This window comes from Balaenoptera musculus, chromosome 1, assembly GCF_009873245.2.
Source record: "Balaenoptera musculus isolate JJ_BM4_2016_0621 chromosome 1, mBalMus1.pri.v3, whole genome shotgun sequence".
Classification (NCBI taxonomy): Eukaryota; Metazoa; Chordata; class Mammalia; order Artiodactyla; family Balaenopteridae; genus Balaenoptera; species Balaenoptera musculus.
In genome coordinates, this window is record NC_045785.1 from 96,124,877 (window position 1) to 96,144,757 (window position 19,881).

General features: G+C 49.2%; 1 protein-coding gene across 3 annotated transcripts; it reads right to left on the bottom strand.

Moving 5' to 3' along the window:
* Positions 1-277: 277 nt before the first annotated feature.
* On the bottom strand, positions 278-12,407 carry AMIGO1 (adhesion molecule with Ig like domain 1). Of its 3 annotated transcripts, XM_036853555.1 has the most exons (3): positions 12,112-12,358; positions 10,056-11,640; positions 278-353 (listed from the first exon to the last, which is right to left on the bottom strand). In XM_036853555.1, the coding sequence occupies exon 2, from the start codon at positions 11,573-11,575 to the stop codon at positions 10,094-10,096; it is 1,482 nt and encodes a 493-aa protein (XP_036709450.1). In that variant the 5' UTR covers positions 11,576-11,640; positions 12,112-12,358; the 3' UTR covers positions 278-353; positions 10,056-10,093. The 3 variants fall into 3 exon arrangements, with proteins under 3 accessions (XP_036709450.1, XP_036709440.1, XP_036709431.1); XM_036853545.1 differs by lacking the exon at positions 278-353 and having other exon boundaries at positions 6,866-11,675; XM_036853536.1 differs by lacking the exon at positions 278-353 and having other exon boundaries at positions 6,868-11,640; positions 12,112-12,407.
* Positions 12,408-19,881: the final 7,474 nt, after the last annotated feature.

Consider the following 19,881-nt stretch of genomic DNA (forward strand, 5'->3'; position numbering starts at 1 on the left):
TGGCCTTTCAGGAATCTGTGCCAATTTGGCCCCTGCACCAGGGGACAAGGGGTCAGGCACTGTGGAGAGAAGGGGCCCAGGTGAGGGTCTCCAGAACATCAAGACAGTAAAGGCACTAAAGTCACTTTAAAACTTTTGGAGGAGCAAAAGGGCATTGGCTTAACTAAGCCTTGGCTCTTGGCTGGGCTTCTTAGCCCAGCTAAGAACTTCCTTCAGCTCACTTCAGGATCTGGGCTTGAGGGCTGCGAGACATCCATTCTCAGTGGCAAAGTAGTCCTGAGCATCTCATGTTTTGTCCTTCTTAGGGCTCAGGTCCTTGCCTTAGCACATAGCTTCGTGGAGCTCTTCCGAAACTGTTAGAACAAAATAAGAGTCAAGGAAATGGGGCAGGCTCTTCTGATCTAAGAGAAAACAAAGTGTCTCTGGTTCCCCTTCTCTCCTCGTCAGCTAAGCTTTCCTCAAGTGTCGTCTCTTGCCAGCTCTTTGGCCCAGGAGGGGGCTGAATTTGGTGCCAGCTGGCAAATGAGGGCTGGGCTCTCTTCCCTGCAGAGACCCCTCCTTGTTCCAAACTGAAAGTATCAGTAGTTCCCCAGACTGCCCTCGGTGATAAGGGCTGGATGCTAGATTGGTTAACTGTCGTCTGGCTCAGTCGGGGAGCTGGGACCTCCGTAGACCATGGCAAATACTGAGAATGGCTGAGCCAGGAAATTGGTGTTAAGGCTGGTAGAGAGAGTTCAGTGGGAACTCTGGGAGGCCTGTGGTGTAGGGCTTGGAGCTCTAGGTCCCGGGAGCAGGGGTAGGTGTTCCTAGATAGCAATATTTTGGATATCTCAGGTCTTTAGAAGATTCAAGACCTCCTCTCTGGGTGGCTCAGAAGCAGGGAGGTTGGTATGATTCAACAGTACAGGAGTGAGAACTGCAGGGGCAGAGGGGTCCTCTGAGCGGACCTCGCTAGGATGCTTCCGGGTCAGGTGTCATCTCCTAGGAGCCCTCCAGACCCTGAGCATCTCAAGGGGGACCCCTGCTATGCAGAGGGTGATTGTTCCTGTCTTTTTCATTGCCCTCTCTCCCCTCTCCAACTCCTCAGTGTGTCCTGAACTTGGGAGAGATGGTTACTGGGGCTGCATGGAGGAGATTCTCACCGAGGGTCGCTTTGATCAGGGAGTCCATCTCCCCTTGCCCAGCACAGTCAGTGCTGGGAGTCTTACTCTGTCTATAGCAGGGTAGGAAGGCTGGGTGGGGTTCACCAGCTTGCTCTGGGAGCCAAGCAGGCAACACCATAAAGCCCGAGCCTGCCTGAGGTGTTGCCTCCTCCCAGGTGGTGCGGGGGCTGGTGAGCGGGCAGGCTGGCTGACAGCCGGCAGTTTGCGTGGGCAGTGCCAGCTGATGTCTATTCCCAGCCCTGGGAGGAAGGGGGAAGTCATTTATATTCTGCAGGAGGAAGGGGTCCCAGCTGTCACTTCTCTGACCGGTAGGCCTCGGGGGGCAGAGGCACAGGGCAGAGAGGGGAGCACAGGTGGTCTCCTCCTGCTTAGCCAGTCTGATTGCAGTATAGGGAGGAGGTCGCCAGGAGGAGCCCTTCTTCCCAGCTGGCCAGATTGTAGGGGGACTTCCCTCCGCTCCCCTCCTTTCTCCTTCCATCACCACCTGCCCTCACATCCTGGGGCAGCAGCTGGACAACCATTAGACCTCAGTGCCAGGGCACTCTTCCTCCAGCTGGGATCTCGGGGGCTGACGGCTGGCTGCATATGCCTCCTGCTTGTGTGTCTCCTCCTCCCTACATCCTCTATCCCCCCACCTCCCTGTATCTGCCCATCTGGGGTATTATCTGGGCTCCTCAGGAGTGAGGCAGAGGCCTTGGGGGAGAAGCAAATGGCTGCCCTTTTGCCCTTGTCCCCTAACTAGGGAAGGCTGCTAGTAGCCAGCCTGTTTTGCCTTTTTTAAAAAAAGCCAGGGTGTTCAAGTTTTTTAAAAATTCTGTGTCATTTGCACAAATTTGCATATCAAGCTCACTAAGTCCTGATTCCAAATATGATTACATTCAAACTCAGCCTTGAGGACATTAGAAATATAGATGCTTTTTGTATCTAAATCCAAATGGTAATAGGATCACCATTCTGGGTTCACATACCACCCCGAAGCCCCCACCTTTCCCATAGCCACCACTTTCCCACCCCAACACTTCCCCCCGCCCTGCCCCTGGCTGGGGAGTGGTGTTGAGTGGCAGGAGCTCTGTCTGGGGAAGTCCCCCAGCCTCACCTTCTTGGCTTTTCAGCTGCATCGAAGGTAGGCTGCTATCTCTTGCCAGCCTCTGCCTCCCCTGGCCGCACCCTCTCACCGGGCAGACTGCCTCTCCCCACTCCTTGACACTGGCCTGTCCCTTCCTTCTCATCGTCCCCACCCTTCCACCCCTGGGCATGGCTGCTATGGGTCTTGTTTTTAAAACCTCACTGTGGGAGATCCAGGCATTCTCCCTGAGCCAGCTGGCTGCTATGCCAAGGCCCGTTCAGAGTTAATAATAATCATTAGCTGAACAGTGCTGGGGCCTTTCAGCTCCAGATCTCTAAGCACTTGCAGGCTGAGTCAGCCAGCCCTCACCTTCCCCCTCTTCTTGGGCTGCAGAGAGAGGAGGGGTCAGAAGTCTCACCTCCCAGCCAAGCCTTATCCTTCCTCTGGGAGCGGGCCCTGAGCATCCTCTGAGTAAACTAATAAGGCCTTTTCACCTGACAAAGGCCAAGATGTAGGGAACGTAGTGCATGCTCCACTGACACTGGTAGTGGTGGCTGTTGACACTGAACCTCTAGTACTCCTGCCCTTCCTTCTGTTGACCTGTCTTGGCCTCCAGGGGACACCCCTGACTCCCTCAGCATTTCTGGTGGGCCTCTGCAGGCTTAGGGAGCAGGGAGGCGTCTGGTTCAGTGCTCCCGCTGCCCCTGCGTCTGGTTGGCATAAAGAGCCTACATATCATGAAGTGAAAAGTGAATCGACCTGGGAGCTAGGAAACCTGCAGTCTGGGTTAACCCAGCTCCTAACACTGGTGTGGCCACAGGCAAATCACTTACTGCTTGACTTATCTCACAGGGATGTTGTGAGCGCTAGATGACAGAATGCATGTTAACAGGCATTGGGAAGTTCAAAGCATTAAACAGATGTAAACAGGTGGTATTATGTGCTTGTCCTTATCTCTCTTTCACCCAGCCTGGCTCTGGGTTTTATGCTTCTTTTAGGGAGGCAATAAACAGTTATGGATAATGATGCTTAGAGGACCCAAGTCTCAGAAAGGTTGTGTTGCTGGCCATCATTGGAGAACACAGACATTTCCTCCTAGATGCAAGGTCAGGAACGCCACCAAGGCTATGACTCTAGTGAAGCTTGCCCTGAGTGCTGCCAGCTAGTGCTTTCAAGTCACGGGGCTGATTGCAAATCTTGGAGTCAGTTATGCCCCAGGTCCAGCCTGAAGTTCCTGGAGCTGGTCTTAGTCTGGAGCTCCTGGTCACAAGTCTGTCTAAATTTCTTCTACCTAATTCTGCTCTTCTGAGGGAAAGGCGGAGCAGACGATCCAGGAAGGGAGGAGCAACAGCAGTGGACACAACTCTGCCACCCCAACCCTCTGGTTTCCCCCATAGCCACAGGCTGCCTCAGGCCCTCACCCAGGCACGGGGTGGAGGTGGGAAGCTGTGAGACACAACCCCTGGCTTGTTCACGGGTTTGTTTCTCCTTCCTTGTTTCAAGCTCTTGGAGTAGGATCACAGCCCCTTCCTCCTCAAAGGACTTTATTGGAATTAAAACACACACGCACATGCACACACACACACACACACGTGCCATGAAAGCAGTTATGTTTAAATTAGGAGAAGGATACTTTCCATTCCATTGGTCTGAGAACAGCCAGCAGTCTGCCTGGAGTGGGCACAGAGAGGCAGGCACCCCAGGAGCGCAGAGGCTTCAGTATTTGGTTTTTAATCTTGGTGGTTTTTATTTTATTTTATTTTTCCCTATCCTGGGATCCAGGAATGAAACACTAGTCAGGCATTGCGATCATGGCCTCAGCAAAGCAAAGGCACAGAGAAGACACAGCTGAAAGGCAGGAGGATAGTGCCCCAGAACTGCCCTGGAGGGTGGTTTGATGTAGACAGTCTTCAGCACTGGGCTAAGCTTAAAGCAGACAGATTCCCTCCATTCCCTCCAGTAAGACCACCTTCTCCCTACCCACCCACCCATCCACCCACCCAGAAGGCTTGACTAAGTTACCAATGTGCAGGGAATAAGTTCCAGTTTTTAATCTACATGCTATTAGAATTTCCCAGATTTTTTAAACCTCTGTTAAAAGCAGATTAAGTAGCTACTTCAGGCTAGTCTCTGGTACCAGAGGATTCAACTTTGTCTCATTGAGTATACATGAGGGGCCCCCAGCACCCCTCTCTTTAAAGCAGATTCCCACTTATCTCACAGTGCTTTCTAAGGATGCCCAAGACTGGGCTCGGCCTTTCTGCTTAGGTCCACACCTAAAGCAAACTACGGCCAAGTGAAGGAGCAGTGCGAGGTGAAGGAAAAGCAGCACAAAGTTCTATCCAGCTACAGTGCTCCCCAACCTGTGTGCATGTTTGTATGGGCGTGCACATGCATGCGCACCCCCCAACTTTGGGGTCAGTGACTCTCACCTTATGTATGTCAGTGCTATAGGGCATCTAGAAGTTCCTGCAGGGCCTCATGTCCTAAAGGTTGGTTCTCTCCATGCCCTCTGTGATTGTGGAATTGTGACAAAGCCTATGTCGACTGGAAGGCCTCAGGGCAGGAAAACACTTCATGTTTTCCACACAACAGTATATAAGCCTGATGAAAGGGCTTGACGTGGCAGCTGCTTTAGCTTTCCTCTCTCAAGCCTGGGGAGAGGAAGCATCCAGCATAGGCTCACTGTAGCCAGACCAGAAGAGCTAACCATACTACTGCATGGGCCTGAGCCTTTTCTGCAGTGTGGGTGGGGAAAGTGAAGCTTCACCAGTGGTTGCCCGGGAGACAAGATAAGGGGTACAAGAGCTACAACTGCAGAAAGGGAAGGAGTTTGAGAGATCAGATGGAAGAGAGACTAGGCTGGGCAATCCACTGAACTCCCATTTTCTGTGCTAAAAGGTAACCATCGTATTAACCTCATCCATTCTCCTGCAGTGCCACCTAAGAGGAGCTAGGGGAAGAGCGGCAAGACATGGCAGACAAAACTGCACATCTTGGCCAGATACTATGGAACTCCCTGGGGGGTTGGGGAAGGGGGGAGAAGGGGAGGGTTGAAGAGGTGCAGCCACAGATTCCTTGGGATGATGGAGAAAGGAGTATCAAAACTTTTCCGGCACAGAGACAGGGCTTGGCACAGGCCAAAATACAGGGGAGAACTCTCAGTAGTCTTCCCCAGATCTGTTCTCTTTATCAGCTCACCCTCTTGGCTAAACTCAGCCATAGCAAAAACTGCTTTGGAAAGATTAAAAAATACTATATAAATGTAGACTCTGGGGGTGCTCTGGCATCAACATCTGTCATTTCATTGACTGCCAAGGTTGATTGGTCTGATGTGGTTGGCTGTGAGGTGTCTCCATCCCACACCACTTTACTTGTTCCTCATGAAGAGAAAAAGACAGCTTTCCAGACAGAGGAGGACTGTCCTTTGGTCAAGATTTTATCAATGTAAGAAATTAGGTAATTATTCAAATTCTGATTCTTTTATTTTTTTTATTTTGTTTTTTGGCTGCACTGCGTGACCTGCGGGATCTTAGTTCCTCAAGCAGGGATTGAACCCGTGCCCCCTGTAGTGGAAGCGTGGAGTCCTAACCACTGGACCGCCAGGGAATTCCCCAAATTCTGATTCTTTTAATTTCTTTTTTCCTTATACCATTTCCTCTTCCCTTGTGGAATCTACCATGACAATCCCCTTCCAGAAGTACCAAGAGAGTAGCCAAAGAAACTGCATGTTCAGAGTTTAGTAGAATCCAGTCCAATTTCTGGTAGGCTGTCTTCTGTACCAAGAAAGTGGGGACCGCATTTCTGTGTTCTGTGCAATGCCTAGGACATATTACACTGTCAATGAATAATAACCTTCCTATTAGATTAATATACTTTAAGCCAAACTAAGATGGTTACCATTCACGACATGAACATATACCGGTAATAATCAAAATACTGTGAAACCGAGCTGCTCTCCATCATTTCTTTTAACCCAGTCCAAGCATTTTTCCATGGTACAGTTTGTAGGCTTGATCCAGACTTTTAAGAGAACTCTTCAGGGAGGCAACCCTCCTCCCCAGGGATCCAGAAGGCCTTCTTATTTACAGGCTCTAGCCCAAGTCATGGAATTTCTAAACTCTCTCTTGCTAAAGCTTCAGTGACATTTCTTTTGAGAATATCTGCCGGGTTGGCAAACTATGGTCTGCTGGCCAAAACCAACCTGCTGCCTGGTTTTGTATGGTCTGTGAGCTAGTAAGAGTTTGTGCATTTTTAAATGGTTAAAAAACCTCAGATACATGTTACAATGATATGGAAATCACATTTTAATGTCCATAAATAAAGTTTTACTGGAACAGAGCCACAGTCATTCATTTGTGTGCTGTCTGTGGCTGCCTTCCTGCCACAACGGTACAGCTGAGTAGTTGTAACAGAGACTATATGGGCTGTAAAGCCGAACACGTTTCCTGTCTGGCTGTTTACAGAAAAGGTTGGCTGACCCTTGGTCCATCTTAATGCCTAGATGTGGATTCAACCCATGCCCTTATAACAGCATTTAACTCTTCTCCCCCTAGACAGGTCACAGCCTTCTGAGGTACAGTGAACCCCAGCCACAGGCTGAAAAGATAAATAAACCAGTCACAGACTATGCCAGAACAGAGACTCAAGCCAGGTTTAATGATCATTGTCTAGTTTTCAGAGCCCAGAGGCTCCAACGTTTGCCAGCCTGAGAGTACATAAGTGGGAGGACTAGGATCCTGGACATGGGGAGGCCTGCTTGCTCCGCCAGCAGGGCTACAAGGAAGTACAAAGGTAAGGACACACGGAAAACTGGAATCAGTCGGCTTTACTCTCCCCAGCTGGGGTATACCTGCTCCTGGCTCCTTCCTAGGAGCCTCATAAATACAGGCAAAGAAAAAAAAATCACAAATAACCACACAGACAGATTCTAGAGCCCTGTCATACTCTGTCTCCAGGGACACCTGCTTCCTGGGAGACACGTCTGGTTTATGGGGGTGGGGTGATGGCTCGACCTTTTCTTATAACCAGAGCTGGCAGTTTCCCACACAGGGTTCTAGTGAGCTTACATACGCTGAGTACCCAATCCCCCAGGTAGAAAGCTACCTTTGGGGTCTATCAACTGAAACCATGGGAAGAGGCTCATCAGTTCAGTCCCTTGGTGGGGCAGCCAGGCACGTCTACCAGTCTCTCAAACTGGTAGGTACTGGCCAACCTAGTGGATACAGTGGGGAGACTTAGATCCTCAGGGCCTTTTATTGATATTATGCCCTAAACTGGGTAGGATTTATGAAGCAAATGGCCCACCTAGTCCTCAGGAACTCAGCTAGAATGCCCCAGAAGACCCACTTCATTTGACATTGACTTTAAAGATTTTCAGAGCTCTAGATGGTGCCTAGAGGGGAAGCTGCAGTATGGAGGTGAGATTTTTCCCCGATTCCCTGGTAAGTCTGAGGAGGGAGTCCTGGTTCCTATAGCTTCAGTATCAGAATCTTCAGAAGTCTCTGGAATATAACCAGACAACTTTTTCCTCCTGCCCCTGTCTTACCAGGGCAGTTAACACAGGAAGAGCAACTTACAGCTCCTTGGTCCCCTGCCAGTGTTCTGGGTCCGTCACTGACCTAGTTCTACATTTATTTCTCACATATATCATCTTTAATCCAAGGAAGGTTTCTGAGGGGTCTGAAGAGCCAGCTAGCTCCTCATCACCCCTTCTCTCAAGATCTTCAACCTGTAGTTCTCCTAACTCCAGCCTTTGCTGAGAAGTTATTCAGTGTTGTGGAGATGTGGGTGAAGCTTCAGGCAGTTCAGAAATCTAAAGTACAAAACTTTGTGTTTGTGGAGCCTGGCATGGTCACTGTCTCTCCTACAGGGCAAGAAAATTGTGTGCATGAAGTTGTGCACATAGGTGGAAACGACTCTGGAAGTGGACGTTAGTGGGGACTGAAGACTCACTGTCCTGAGGGAAGTCAAGGTGCTGGGGTGCATGCAGACCTATGAGCATGCAAGTACTTGAGGGAAATGCTGCACCTCTCTTGACAAAACTAGGTTACTAATAAAGGATGGACAGCAGTCTTGACATCCCAGGAACAGACAAGAAGCAGACGTTGAGTTCCAGTCCCCTCCCCGAATCTTAATAGGCAGCGGGAGTTAGGCCCTCCTAGCAAGCAGCTTTCACCCGCAGGTAAATGACACTTCTTGGAACCTAAAGAGAGATCAGAAAACTAGAAGATCTGGAGAACTTCCGATGGAAGGAGACTTGGTGGGAGAGAGGGGAGAGACTGAAAAGACCAACGTCAGGGAACATTTTCACCTTGGCCCTGCTCGTCCCCTTGCCAAAGCTCAGAGCAACCAACTCCCAGGGCCTGCAGTAGAGTCAAAGGGAGTGGTCGTCTCTATACCCAAAGTATCCTGCAACTGGGATGGAATGGAACGTTGGGCCTGTTCTTAAGTTCCTCGGACCTGACAACAACAACTGCACAGACCTCTGGCTGAGAGGGTCTCCTTTTGAAAGTTTAGTGCCACTGTCTGTTACAAGACTGCCTGGAACCTTGTGGAGAGGGCAAAACTTAGCCACACTCCAAATTGCCATCCTTCTGTGGCAGAGACCACTCAATTCCATCTCCTCGGATGATGAGATCCCATGCTTTGGCCTTGCAGCAGGGCTGAGATCTCTAAGAGAGGAGCAAAGCGGCTTTGTCAACACAGAAGAGATACATACCCGGCCCCCTCCATCCCCGAGCCCAATCTAACCCAGCTGGGGCCAGACTTTCCGGACTCCTTCCTTTGCAGAGCAGCATATTAGGGAACACTCAGAATCCCACCTGAACTTGACCAGGAGACTGAATGAAGAGATGGCATACACAGAAAATCAGGTAGGTCCAGCTGGATGCTACATAATAGAGGCTGATTTACCCTCCTCCTCCTAGTGCAAAGAGGCCCCCATCCCACGTCTGCGGCAGGCACCCATAGAAGCTCTGCTTTCAGCACCCTCCACACTGGTGCCACACACAGGGGCTGGGAATCAAATGCTAACCAAAGGTTTCACCAACCAGGGAATTAGCCAATCTGGAGTTTATCCCCCATCTCCAAGTTCTGTGCTGGCATCTATGCTGTGACATGGACCCCTTGGTTCATGCTGTACCCCTCTGTACCACTGGTCCCAGGACAAGGCACAGATACCACGTCTCACATTGTTGCCATATCTGACAGGCAACAGGCCAGGCTCCTGCAAAGACCCATCCACCCAGGGCTCATCCAGAAAGAGGAAGGCATTAGTGGGAAGTCTTACAACGGCTTTGGGGAGTGTTACTGATTAAGGTCTCAGCCTTTTCCTGACTCATTTTTCCAAAGGTTTCCAATTTCCCCAGCTGTGAAGTGTGACTTCCTGGTCAAAGATAATATAGCTTTTCCCCAACATGGCTGCTGTGGAAGCTCCCGCCATCACACACAACATCACAGGTGTGGGTGGGCAGAGATAGGAAAAAATGATTTTTTTTCCCAAATAATTTTCTCTTAAGGAGCTAGGGATGACCTCAAAAAAGTTTAAGGAATCTGCTCTTCCTCCCACCCCTTCCTCATTCCCACCAGCTCAGATACACTCCTCTTCTTCCACCACATTGAGAACTGCCAGGGCTCTGGGTAGGGGTGTAGCATTTGCCTGAGAATTAGCATATCCATATTTGAAAATCATGGCAGCCACACCCTGCTTGGGGTCTTGCCTGTTGTTGTACCCGTGACCAATTCCCTTGAGTTCGGGGGGAACCCACTCCCTTGGGCAGCTAGCCCTCTCTTCCATCCCCTCATATCCTTCAGGGGTGCATTACCTCTCCTGGGGCAGAATCTCCCCACCAACCCATCCTGCTCACACCACAATGGGCGTATCAGAGAAGACCGAGCTGACCGATTCTGGATCTGACATCCTCCGCTGGCCCTTGCCTGTCGCCTCAGGCACCGGCAGGGTGTTGCCTGGCTTGAGCTTGCCGTTCTGACCCTGCCCGGGTCCAGCAGGTTCCAGGAAGGCCACCCGCCGGTCAAAACCATCATCCTTGTCCCCACCAGCCATAGGATCGTGGTTGGGTGTGGTACTAAGCATGGAAGAGCTGAGGCTGTCTCCTTGATGGCTGGAAGGCTTCTCAACACCCCGGCACCAGCAGCGGCAAGGGGTGAGGTACAGGTATATGAGGACTAGGACCACACTGAGGATACAGCCCACGAGGGTGGTATAGGCTGTGTTGAGGGTGTCATGGTGTCCGTGCAAGGTGAAATTGTATACTTTCAACTCCACAGACAGTGTCTCATTGAAAGCCTCCCCCATGGCATAGCAGGTATACACACCCCCATCCTCGACCTGCACCCGCCGGAAATGAAGACTGCCATCCTTGGACACCGTCACTGTGCTGTTGGCCACCTCATCTAGCACCCGTTCATTGCTTGGTGTCACCCACACCTTGGTCATCCCCTGCTGCTTGGTGTCACACTTGATGGTCAAGGTGTCACCCAGGTGGGCCTCCCAGGCACGTTCCTTGTACTCGCTGCAATTGAGGAAACTCAGACTGAAGACATTGTGCAGCTTCTTGGAGCTCATGCAGTACAGGTCCTCCTGAAAGTCCATCACGGAGCTCAGCTGCCGGTACTGCCAGTGGGAAAAGAGCTGGTAGAGCTCACAGTCGCAGTGCAGCGGGTTGTTGTGCAGGTACAGCCCATTCTTGATCCAGGCGGGCAGCTTCTGCAGGTCGGGCAATGGTAAGTTCTTTAGCTTGTTGGAGGAGAGGTCCAGGAGCGTTAGTTTGGGTAGCTTGGCTCCTTCCTTGACCAGTTCCAGAGGGAAGCGGGAGATCTGGTTCTGGCTCAAGTAGAGTTTCTGCAGCTGGACCACTTCGTCGAAGGCGCAGCGGTCAACTGCCATAATGTGGTTATTGTAGAGTAGCAGCACCTCCAGCGCCTGCAGTTCACTGAACAGGAACTCGTCCAGCGTACGCAGCTGGTTGGAGGAGAGGTCCAAGTAGCGCAGGTTGGGTACTGGGGAAAAGGCCTCGGAGGAGATGAAGTTCAGCTGGTTGTGGCTCAGCAGCAGAGAGTGCAGGTGGGTCAGGCGCGTGGGGGTCCACTCGGCCCGCAGGCGGCTCAGGTTGTTGTGGCTGAGGTCCAGGAGCGCCGTGTAGCTGGGCAAGGAGTGGGGCACGTTGGGCAGCTGCTGCTTGGAGCAGCTGAGGATGTTGCTGGCGCACAGGCAGGCGGCAGGACAGCTAACCAAGGGACGGCCAGCTCTGGCCTCCTCAAAGAGGAGCAGGAACAAGGACAGCAGCAGGAGCCAGAGGCCTCGCAGGTCACGCTGGGGTTGCATAGTGTCAATGGGGAGGGCGAGGAAGGCCACAAGGAAGATCTGGGAGGAAGTCACCCGGGCATGTTCTGGTGGGGTAAGGAAGCGTCACTTTCACTACAGGCTTAAGAGAAAGAGGATGGGTTTGTGGTCACCGGGGCCTCTGGCGGGAAGGACCGACTCTCCTGCCTTCCCCTCTCCCCCCACCCCCGCGGCCCCATCCCCGTTGGGCTAGAAGAGAAAGGAAGAGATGCTGGGTAGTTCCCAAGCACTGTGCAGGCGGTGGGCTCAAAATACTGGGACCGAAGAGGAGGTGGGCACAAGGGCCTGCTGGGCTGGGGTCACAGGCGCGGAGGATGGGGATCGCCGGGGCGTCAGGGACTGTTGGGGTTACAGGGGTTGCAGGGCCCGGGTCTGGAGGCAGGGTCAGCAGGGCCTTTGGGGAGGAGCTGAAGGAAGGTCGACCGGGCACAGGCTGGGTAGGGCGAGCCCTAAACGGGCTGAGGGCCCCCGGGGCCTGTCGGGGGGGGCTCCCCCCGCGGGACCTCTGCTCACTGCACCTGCTCGGCGAGGACGTGTCTCAGCCCATGGCGGGTCCGGGAGCTCCGTCGCGGCCTCCCCTGGCGGCGCCTCACCGGCCGGCCTGCCGCGGCGCCCGCCTTTCGCGGGGGCCCGCGCCCGGCAACATCGCCTCCCGGGGACTTGCCGGGCTCCGCTCCGCTCCCCCCGCGCCGCCGCCTCGACCGCTGCGCCGTCGGAGCCCCCAGACCACGGCCACCGTCTCCGGGTCCCCTGGGCCGGCGTGCAGCGGTGCTGGGAGCGGGAGGCGCCGCGATCCGAGCGCTGGGAGCGGCGTGGGGGTAGCGAACACCGCGCGCGCGCCCGTCGCCGCCGCGGAGCCTCGGGGCGCGTGCGCGCGGCGGGGGCGGGGCGCACGTGCGTGTGTTTGTGTCGGAGCCCGACTGGCGGACGAGCGGCCGCGCGCCGCTCCTTGCTTCTCGGAAAGTGTCGGGACCTGGCGAGGAAAACTGTCGGGAGGGGGGCTCTGGCCCCTTAGTTCCCCAATTACTTCTTCCACCTTCTTCCAGCCCCTTCAACCCCCCGCCCCCCACCCTTCTACCTACCAAAACCGCTCTCAGGAAAAGTAGGTCTAACCGAAGTGAATTCGCTGCAACTGGCTTCGGGACAAGATGCGTCACATGTCTTCTAATTTTACAAATTAGAGAAATCTGGTTCAGCTCCCGGCTGTCAATGTTGGCGGGAAATTTATTAGTCACGTTCTGAGGTTCCTCCCTCCCCTCTCTCTAGGTCTGTGAAGTTCCAACATTTGGGGGAAAGATTTGGAGAAGGACCTTTTTTTTCAGTCTTGATGCTACTGTTCCACGACTCTTGGGGTACCACTGAAAGGGTACAGCTCCACAGCCTACAAGCTGGATGGGCAGGAGTAGGGGTAAGGGAGGATCTTTGGTGCAAGCACAGACACCCTGTGAGGCAACTCTCTCGCTCTCTCTCTCACACACACATACACCCCGACTGCATACAAGCCAGGGACAAGTTTCCATTCCTGGAAACTCCAAAATCCTTCCCAGCCTGGGGGAAATCATTCATCCCTTAAGTCTGGCACTTGCCCTTTTCCTAAACCAGTATCAGCTCTTTCCCCTCCCCTTATGGAGCAATTCCAGCATAGTTTCTCTGCTACCTAATCCTCAAAATGAAGGGGGTGGGGGCTTGTCTTCTTTAGGGTGGTCCCTGAAACACCAAGAAGCTGTTAACCAGTGTGTGTTTTGGGGGTTGGGCATGGGAATAAGGGGATGTAAGAAGAGCCTAGACCTTATAATTCAAGACTAGCTGTTCTTGAGATGATAGACCCTGAGGGAGAAATTACCTTTTTATTTTTTCTAGTTTCTTACAACAGCAAGAACAAGACTGAAATTAATGTCTCAATATATTAGCCTGCTAAGAGTTTTCAAAAGAAAGAACTTATATCTGTCACATGTTTTACCATGGATTTAAGGGAATGTATTATCTTTTCAAGGGGTATTAGCATGTTAACCCTATGCACAGTGTGAAAAGGTCTTTCCTTTCCTGTTTATTTCAGGCATCAGTGATAATGTAGGGAGGGTATTCAGGGTGTGGGAAATTCTGAAATCACATTGCATCAGTTCTTTATTGCAGTATAACAAATTACCCCAAAACTCAGTGGTTTAATACAAGAATATACATTTATAGTCTTTCACAGTTTCTTTTGGTCAGAGATTCAGGAGCGGCTTGAAAGGCAGTTCTGGCTTGGCAGTTGCAAACAAATGGAGCTACAGTCAATGGAAGTCTTGATTGGGGCTGGAGAATCAACTTCCACAGAGGCTCAGTTACATGGCTCACTCATGACTGGCCGGCTGTTGGCCAGAGAGCTTGGCTCCTCTCTGTAAAGGCCTCTCCACAAGACTGATTGAGTGTCCTCACAGCATGGTAGTTGACTTCCCTCAGAGCAAGAGATTCAAGAGACAAGGCAGAAGTCACCATGACCTAGCTTTATGAGGTCACACCTGTCACCTCCACTTTGGTCACATGGACCAGCCCTGATTCAGTATGGGAGGAGACTACACAAAGTTATGAATACCAGGAGGAGAAGATCTTTGGGGACCATTTTGGAGGCTGGTTATCACACACATGATCTCTGAAATCACATCTATTTTTCAATTTTAAAAAATGTCATACATACACAAGAGAAAATAATACTATGAACGCCCAAATACTCATCATCCATAGTGAATAATTATCAAGGGAATTCCATCATTTTACTTTGTACAGGTATCCCTGAGAAACTCATGCTTTTCCCACCACACCCCCATCCCCATATCCTGTACTAACTTTCCTTAGACTCAGTGTTCCAGGCTCTCTCCTTTCTCTCACTTTCCCCTTTCTGCTATGCTTAAGGGATGGATAAGAGACAGATACAAAGAAAGAAGCCCCCTTATGCTGGACACCGGTCTCAAATGTGGGTATCTGCAATTTGCAGAGGTCACCACAGATATGGTTCTCAGTCAATCCTTTTTGTTTTTTTTTTTTAATTTTCAGGTCATTCAGAAATAACCTTGCCATTTTCAAATTTTAATGTGCATACAGATCACCTGGGGATATTGTTAACATGCAGATTCTGAATCCGTAGGTCTAGGGTGGGGCCTGAAATTCTGCATTTCTAACAAGCTAATAAAGTGATGCAGACACTGCTGATCCGCAGGCCACACGTTGAGTACCAGGGGTCTAGAGCTGTGCTGTCCAAGTCAGTAGCCACCAGCTATACGTGGCTATTTAACTTAATTAAAATTAAATAGCATTCCATTGTAAACCAATTATACTCCAATAAAGATATTAAAAAAAATTAAATAGCATTATAAATCACTTCCTTAGTGGCCCTAGCCGTGTTTCAAGTGCTCAGTAGCCATAGTTGGCTAGCTACCCTTTCGAACATAATCATGGAAAGTTCCACTGGATGGCCCTGGTATAAAGAATTGACTCATGATAACTCTCCTGCAGATGCTTTCTAGACCAGAACAACCATCTATTAATTTACAACAAAAAGAGGACCTTGGCAGGATAAATAGCAACAGGTTATTTATAGTGGGTGTTTATTTCCTCTTGCTGGAATGGATCAACCCAGTGTTCCTAAATACAATTTGAAAGATTGTTTGGTCGGCTCAGCATCTGAGCAAAAAAGGCTGGATATGTATACCAGTTTATGAGACGGGATAAATTGCTTTTCTCCATACCAGAAGTGCTTTGTTTTTCTTTTTCAATAACTAGTACTCGCCACTTCAGTCAGAGCTGGAGAAAAGCACCCTGTTAGGAAGCTACCTTTTTTTAAAAAAAAAATTAATTTATTAATTTATTTATTTTTGGCTGCGTTGGGTCTTCGTTGCTGCGCTTGGGCTTTCTCTAGTTGCAGCGAATGGGGGCTACTCTTCGTTGCGGTGCTCAGGCTTCTCATTGCGGTTGCTTCTCTTGTTGTGGAGCACGGGCTCTAGGCACACGGGCTCTAGGCACACATTTTGGGGATCAAATGAGCTAACAGTTGTGAAAGTACTTTATTATTTATAAGTATTATCTTTTTAAAAACCTGGTTTTCTCCATAAGAGTTAGGAGATCCCCTGGTCTGTTTGTTTGTTTGTTTGTTTTTTTTGGCTGTGTTGGGTCTTTGTTGCTGCACGCGGGCTTCTCTAGTTGCGGAGAGCAGGGGCTACTCTTCGTAGCTGCGCGTGGGTTTCAGTGGTTGTGGCACGTGAGCTCAGTAGTTGTGGCTCGCGGGCTCTAGAGCACAGGCTCAGTAGTTGCGGCGCACGGGCTCAGTTGCTCTGCAGCATGTGGGATCTTCTCGGACCAGGGCTTGAACCCGTGTCCCCTGCATTGGCAGGCGGATTCTCAACCACTGTGCCACCAGGGAAGCCCTGATCCCCTGGTCTTGATGTCAACATATGTACAGATCACCTTGCCTTGGGTATTGCCTGTTTAGAACATTCACTCATATTTTCAAGCTCTCACTCTCTGTGCTATCTTTTATAATTTAAAAATATTTACAAATTTAAAATAAAAATTTAAATTAAAAAATTTTAATTTTAAAAATATTCTGTATTTTGTGGAGAACTTCAGTGGTATTACTACTATCAGCACAGTCTTTGTAGTTCTTAGAGTATCTCCAAAAGAGTGGGCTCCAAAATGAAGCTATTTCTGGGAAGGGTAGCAATAAATATGACTGCTTTGTTAAGTATTGCTTAAAGGGTTGAAATTGAAGCCCTTACCTTTGGGTTGAGCTGTTTCTATACCTAGCTTTTCACCTATGTTTCCATTTTTAGTTTGTTCCTGAAGGTGCTCAATCTGGAGGATTCCTGTTGCCATCCTCCCACCTCCACTCCATAAACCATCACTCATTTCACTGATCCTTTTAACCTTTTAACTTGCCTTTTAGTATGCTCACCCATTATTTACTGTCCAGGAGACCAATATGTCCTCTTTTTTGGACAACTGACATCCAACTCCCTTTTTGCTGCTCCTTACTCTTTTCCACTTCAACCCTGCACACTTTCTGGAAGCTCCACTTGACCTGCAGGAACCACAAGGATGTGGATACTAACCAGGGGCAGAAGAGGAATAACTGCTGTGGGTGGAGGGGTGCCATTGACACCCTTCAGTGTCTTGTTCAATCTGCAGCACATGCTCTTGGTCAGGGTTATTCTGCTTCCATAGAGGTGATCATTCCTGATGGCTCAATCATGAACACTTTCTTGGCTTTTGACACCCACATATGGACATCTCAAAATAGTCCTGCACTGAGTCATCAGATAGATGTGGCTTTGAAATATTGCTGACAAATAAATTCATGGCTCAAAATGTTATTTTAGCCTTTAGCGGTGGGGTTCCCCCACCTCAGTCAGCCTGCAGCTGGCTGGACATCCCAGAGATGGAAGACTTTTGTTCCAAGGCATTGTGATGAATAAGACTACCCTGGAGCTCCTGCCTGTGAGTCTGAATAACCAGGAGGTCCTCCAAAATGAGTTTGGTGTTTTTTTCATTAAGAAGTTTTGTCAAAGTTTTGATATTTTCTTTTCCTGTACACACAACCCTCTCTTTTGATTTTGAAAGACTTTATATCTAATATTAAAATTTAGCTAACGTGAGACTTCTAAGCTAGTTCATATCGTATGAATCCTTGACTAGTTTGTATTGTATTTGGAGAGTTAATATTCCAGTTTAGGGATTCAGCGCTTTTCTGATTTTGTAAAGGATTATAGTTAAACTAAAGGTTAAACTTGTAGTTAAGGATTTTTCTCACTTATCTAAGGCCATTTGACTAACATGACTAACTCTTTGAATTAATAGATCTTTTCCCTCTAATCATACTTTTTGAGTCCTTACCTATTCATTTATGTTTCTTTTTTTGGCTGCGCAGCATGCCGGATCTTAGTTCCCTGACCAGGGATAGAACCCATGCCCCCTGCAATGGAAGCGCAGAGTCTTAACCATTGGACTGCCAGGGAAGTCCCTATTCATTTATGTTTGAAGTTTCTACTCTTTGACCACTTATACTGTTCTTAGCCTATTCTCAGGCTAATCATAATGTCATCTAGTCTGGACCTTACCTATGATGAGAGAAATTTAGACTGCTAGTGTTGGAAGATACCTTAGCAGTCAAGTTCACAAGCTGGGTCATGGCAGAACTGAGTCAGCCTGGAGAAGGAGTGTAACTTTGTGGTTAAGACCATAGTCTCTGGAGCCAGGCTCCTTGGGATCAAATCCTGGCTCTGCCACTCACCAGGTGACCTGAGCCAATTAATTACTTAAACTGTAAAATGGGCATAAAATATCTACCTAATGGAATTGTTCTAAGTATTTAATAAGTTCATGTACAGAGTCTCTAGCATGTGGTAGGCACTCTGTAAATGTGGGGAGGTAGGAGTGGGCTGTGCCCTTCATTCTTGTTTAGGGTTCTTTTCAATGCAGGGTTATTTTCCAGGAGTTCTCTTCCAGGAGTAGTGCAAAGCATATAGAACTGGGGGAAAGCTGCTGAGGTTATGGGCATAGCAGAGTTCTAAGTGTTGATGAATGGGAGGCTAGGATTAGGAAGCCACAGTAGAGGCTGAAGGAGTGAGGCGGCCAGTAACAGATCAGTCAGCTTATATGAGTTTCATGAGGGTACACCCCAGACCAGCAGGAAGGGCAAGGTCTGGCTCCCCAGAACAGGCAGCAGTTCCTGTAGAAACATGGGCAAAGGAGCTCCTGCTGTACTCAGTTTGGGTCAGACCATCACTGGTGTATCAAGTGCATTTCTGGGCAGCTCATTTACAGTCAGGAGCACAGCCAGAGGTAGTTGATGGAGTGGTAACAGTCCAGTAATCGTACAATAATGCATTCTCTCACAAATATCTGTTGAGCCCCTAGGGCAGACCACTGTGTTTTATGCCTTGGGGTAAGGCTGGGTGGAGTGAGATGCAAACATGCTTTATAGAAATAGTTTCTTCCCTCTAGAACCTGTGTGGATTCTATTTAACAAATCTCTACCTATTGTCTATTATGTTCAGGCCTCTGTGTAGTGGTGTGGCCTTTGTGACCCAGCAGAAAGAGCATTGGACTGAGTGTTGAGAGAGCTGGATTCTAGTCTCACCCCTGACGTCAACTATCTGAATGACTGTGGATAAGTTACTCTGGGTCTCAGTTTTATCACAGATAAAATAGACGTTATGATAACTGCCCTATTTAAAGTACAAATTCCAGAGCCCCTGATCCACTGAATCAGAATTTTTACGGGAGGAGTCTGAGAGGCATTTTGATCATCAAGGCAGTTGGGAAACACTACCCTGTAGGGCAATGTTTTCTTTGTGTGCACTTCAGACTACCTACATCAGAATCTCCAAGGAACTTGTTTAAAAAATGGATTTCAAGGCCCAACCCAGACTTGCTTAGAACTTCTAGAGATGGGGGCTTGGGAATCTGTATTCAGGGTGAAGCTAGGTGATTCTTTGTATTCCACCCCCAAATTTGAGAACCACTATTCTAGGATTTTTGTGAGGATTTAATGAGAATGCCTGTGAATACTTACTTTGGTAGTCATATACGAGGGATAACTTAGCAATGAGGACCTTTTACTTTGGGAGGAAGCCATAATAACCACTTCTGAAAGTTGAAGCGTTGTGTATTAGTCAGACTCTTTGGAACTGCAAAGAAGAGTCATACCCAACAGGTTTCAGGAAGAGAAGGTTATTGCAGGACCCTGCAGAAGTGTATTGTAACTAGGGAGTTGCGTTATTAGCTGTAGTCACTATAAGCCCAGTGCCTTCAAGGCTTGGAGAACTGAAAAAGTGGTTTGAAATGGCAGAAAGAGGCTTGCAACCCAGAAGTTACCCACTTTCTGTGGGTACCAGCAGGATGTTTATTTCCCCAAGAAGAGCCTTTGAATGAGTCAAATTGCTACCATCCAACATGGAACACTCTTGTGATAAGAATTCCTATCAAGCTCTTTCCTATGGCCTCCTGTGTGCCCAACCCATACATGGTTAACTTCAGTATGTGAATTTATTCCCATCCAATCATCTATGGTTAAAGTAGCAGAGCTAGTTTTGCTCAAGATACATAACAACTTGGGGATCTGCTTTCTTTGGAAAAGCAAGGAGGGAAAAGTCTAAAAAAGTAAGCATTTTTGAGGACTCTTGATTTGTCTAGTATACATTTCATGAGGAAGAGGGAGTAAACAAATGAAGTACGGCTCTAAAATTTGGTAATACAGACTCCTTTGTGAAACAGTGGATTCCCTGACCCTAAGTACATATTTCTTGGGGGCAGGG

What these genes read in the sequence shown, in the direction of transcription:
- AMIGO1 (XM_036853555.1), bottom strand. Translation starts at nt 11,575, where the DNA reads ATGCAACCCCAGCGTGACCTGCGAGGCCTCTGGCTCCTGCTGCTGTCC.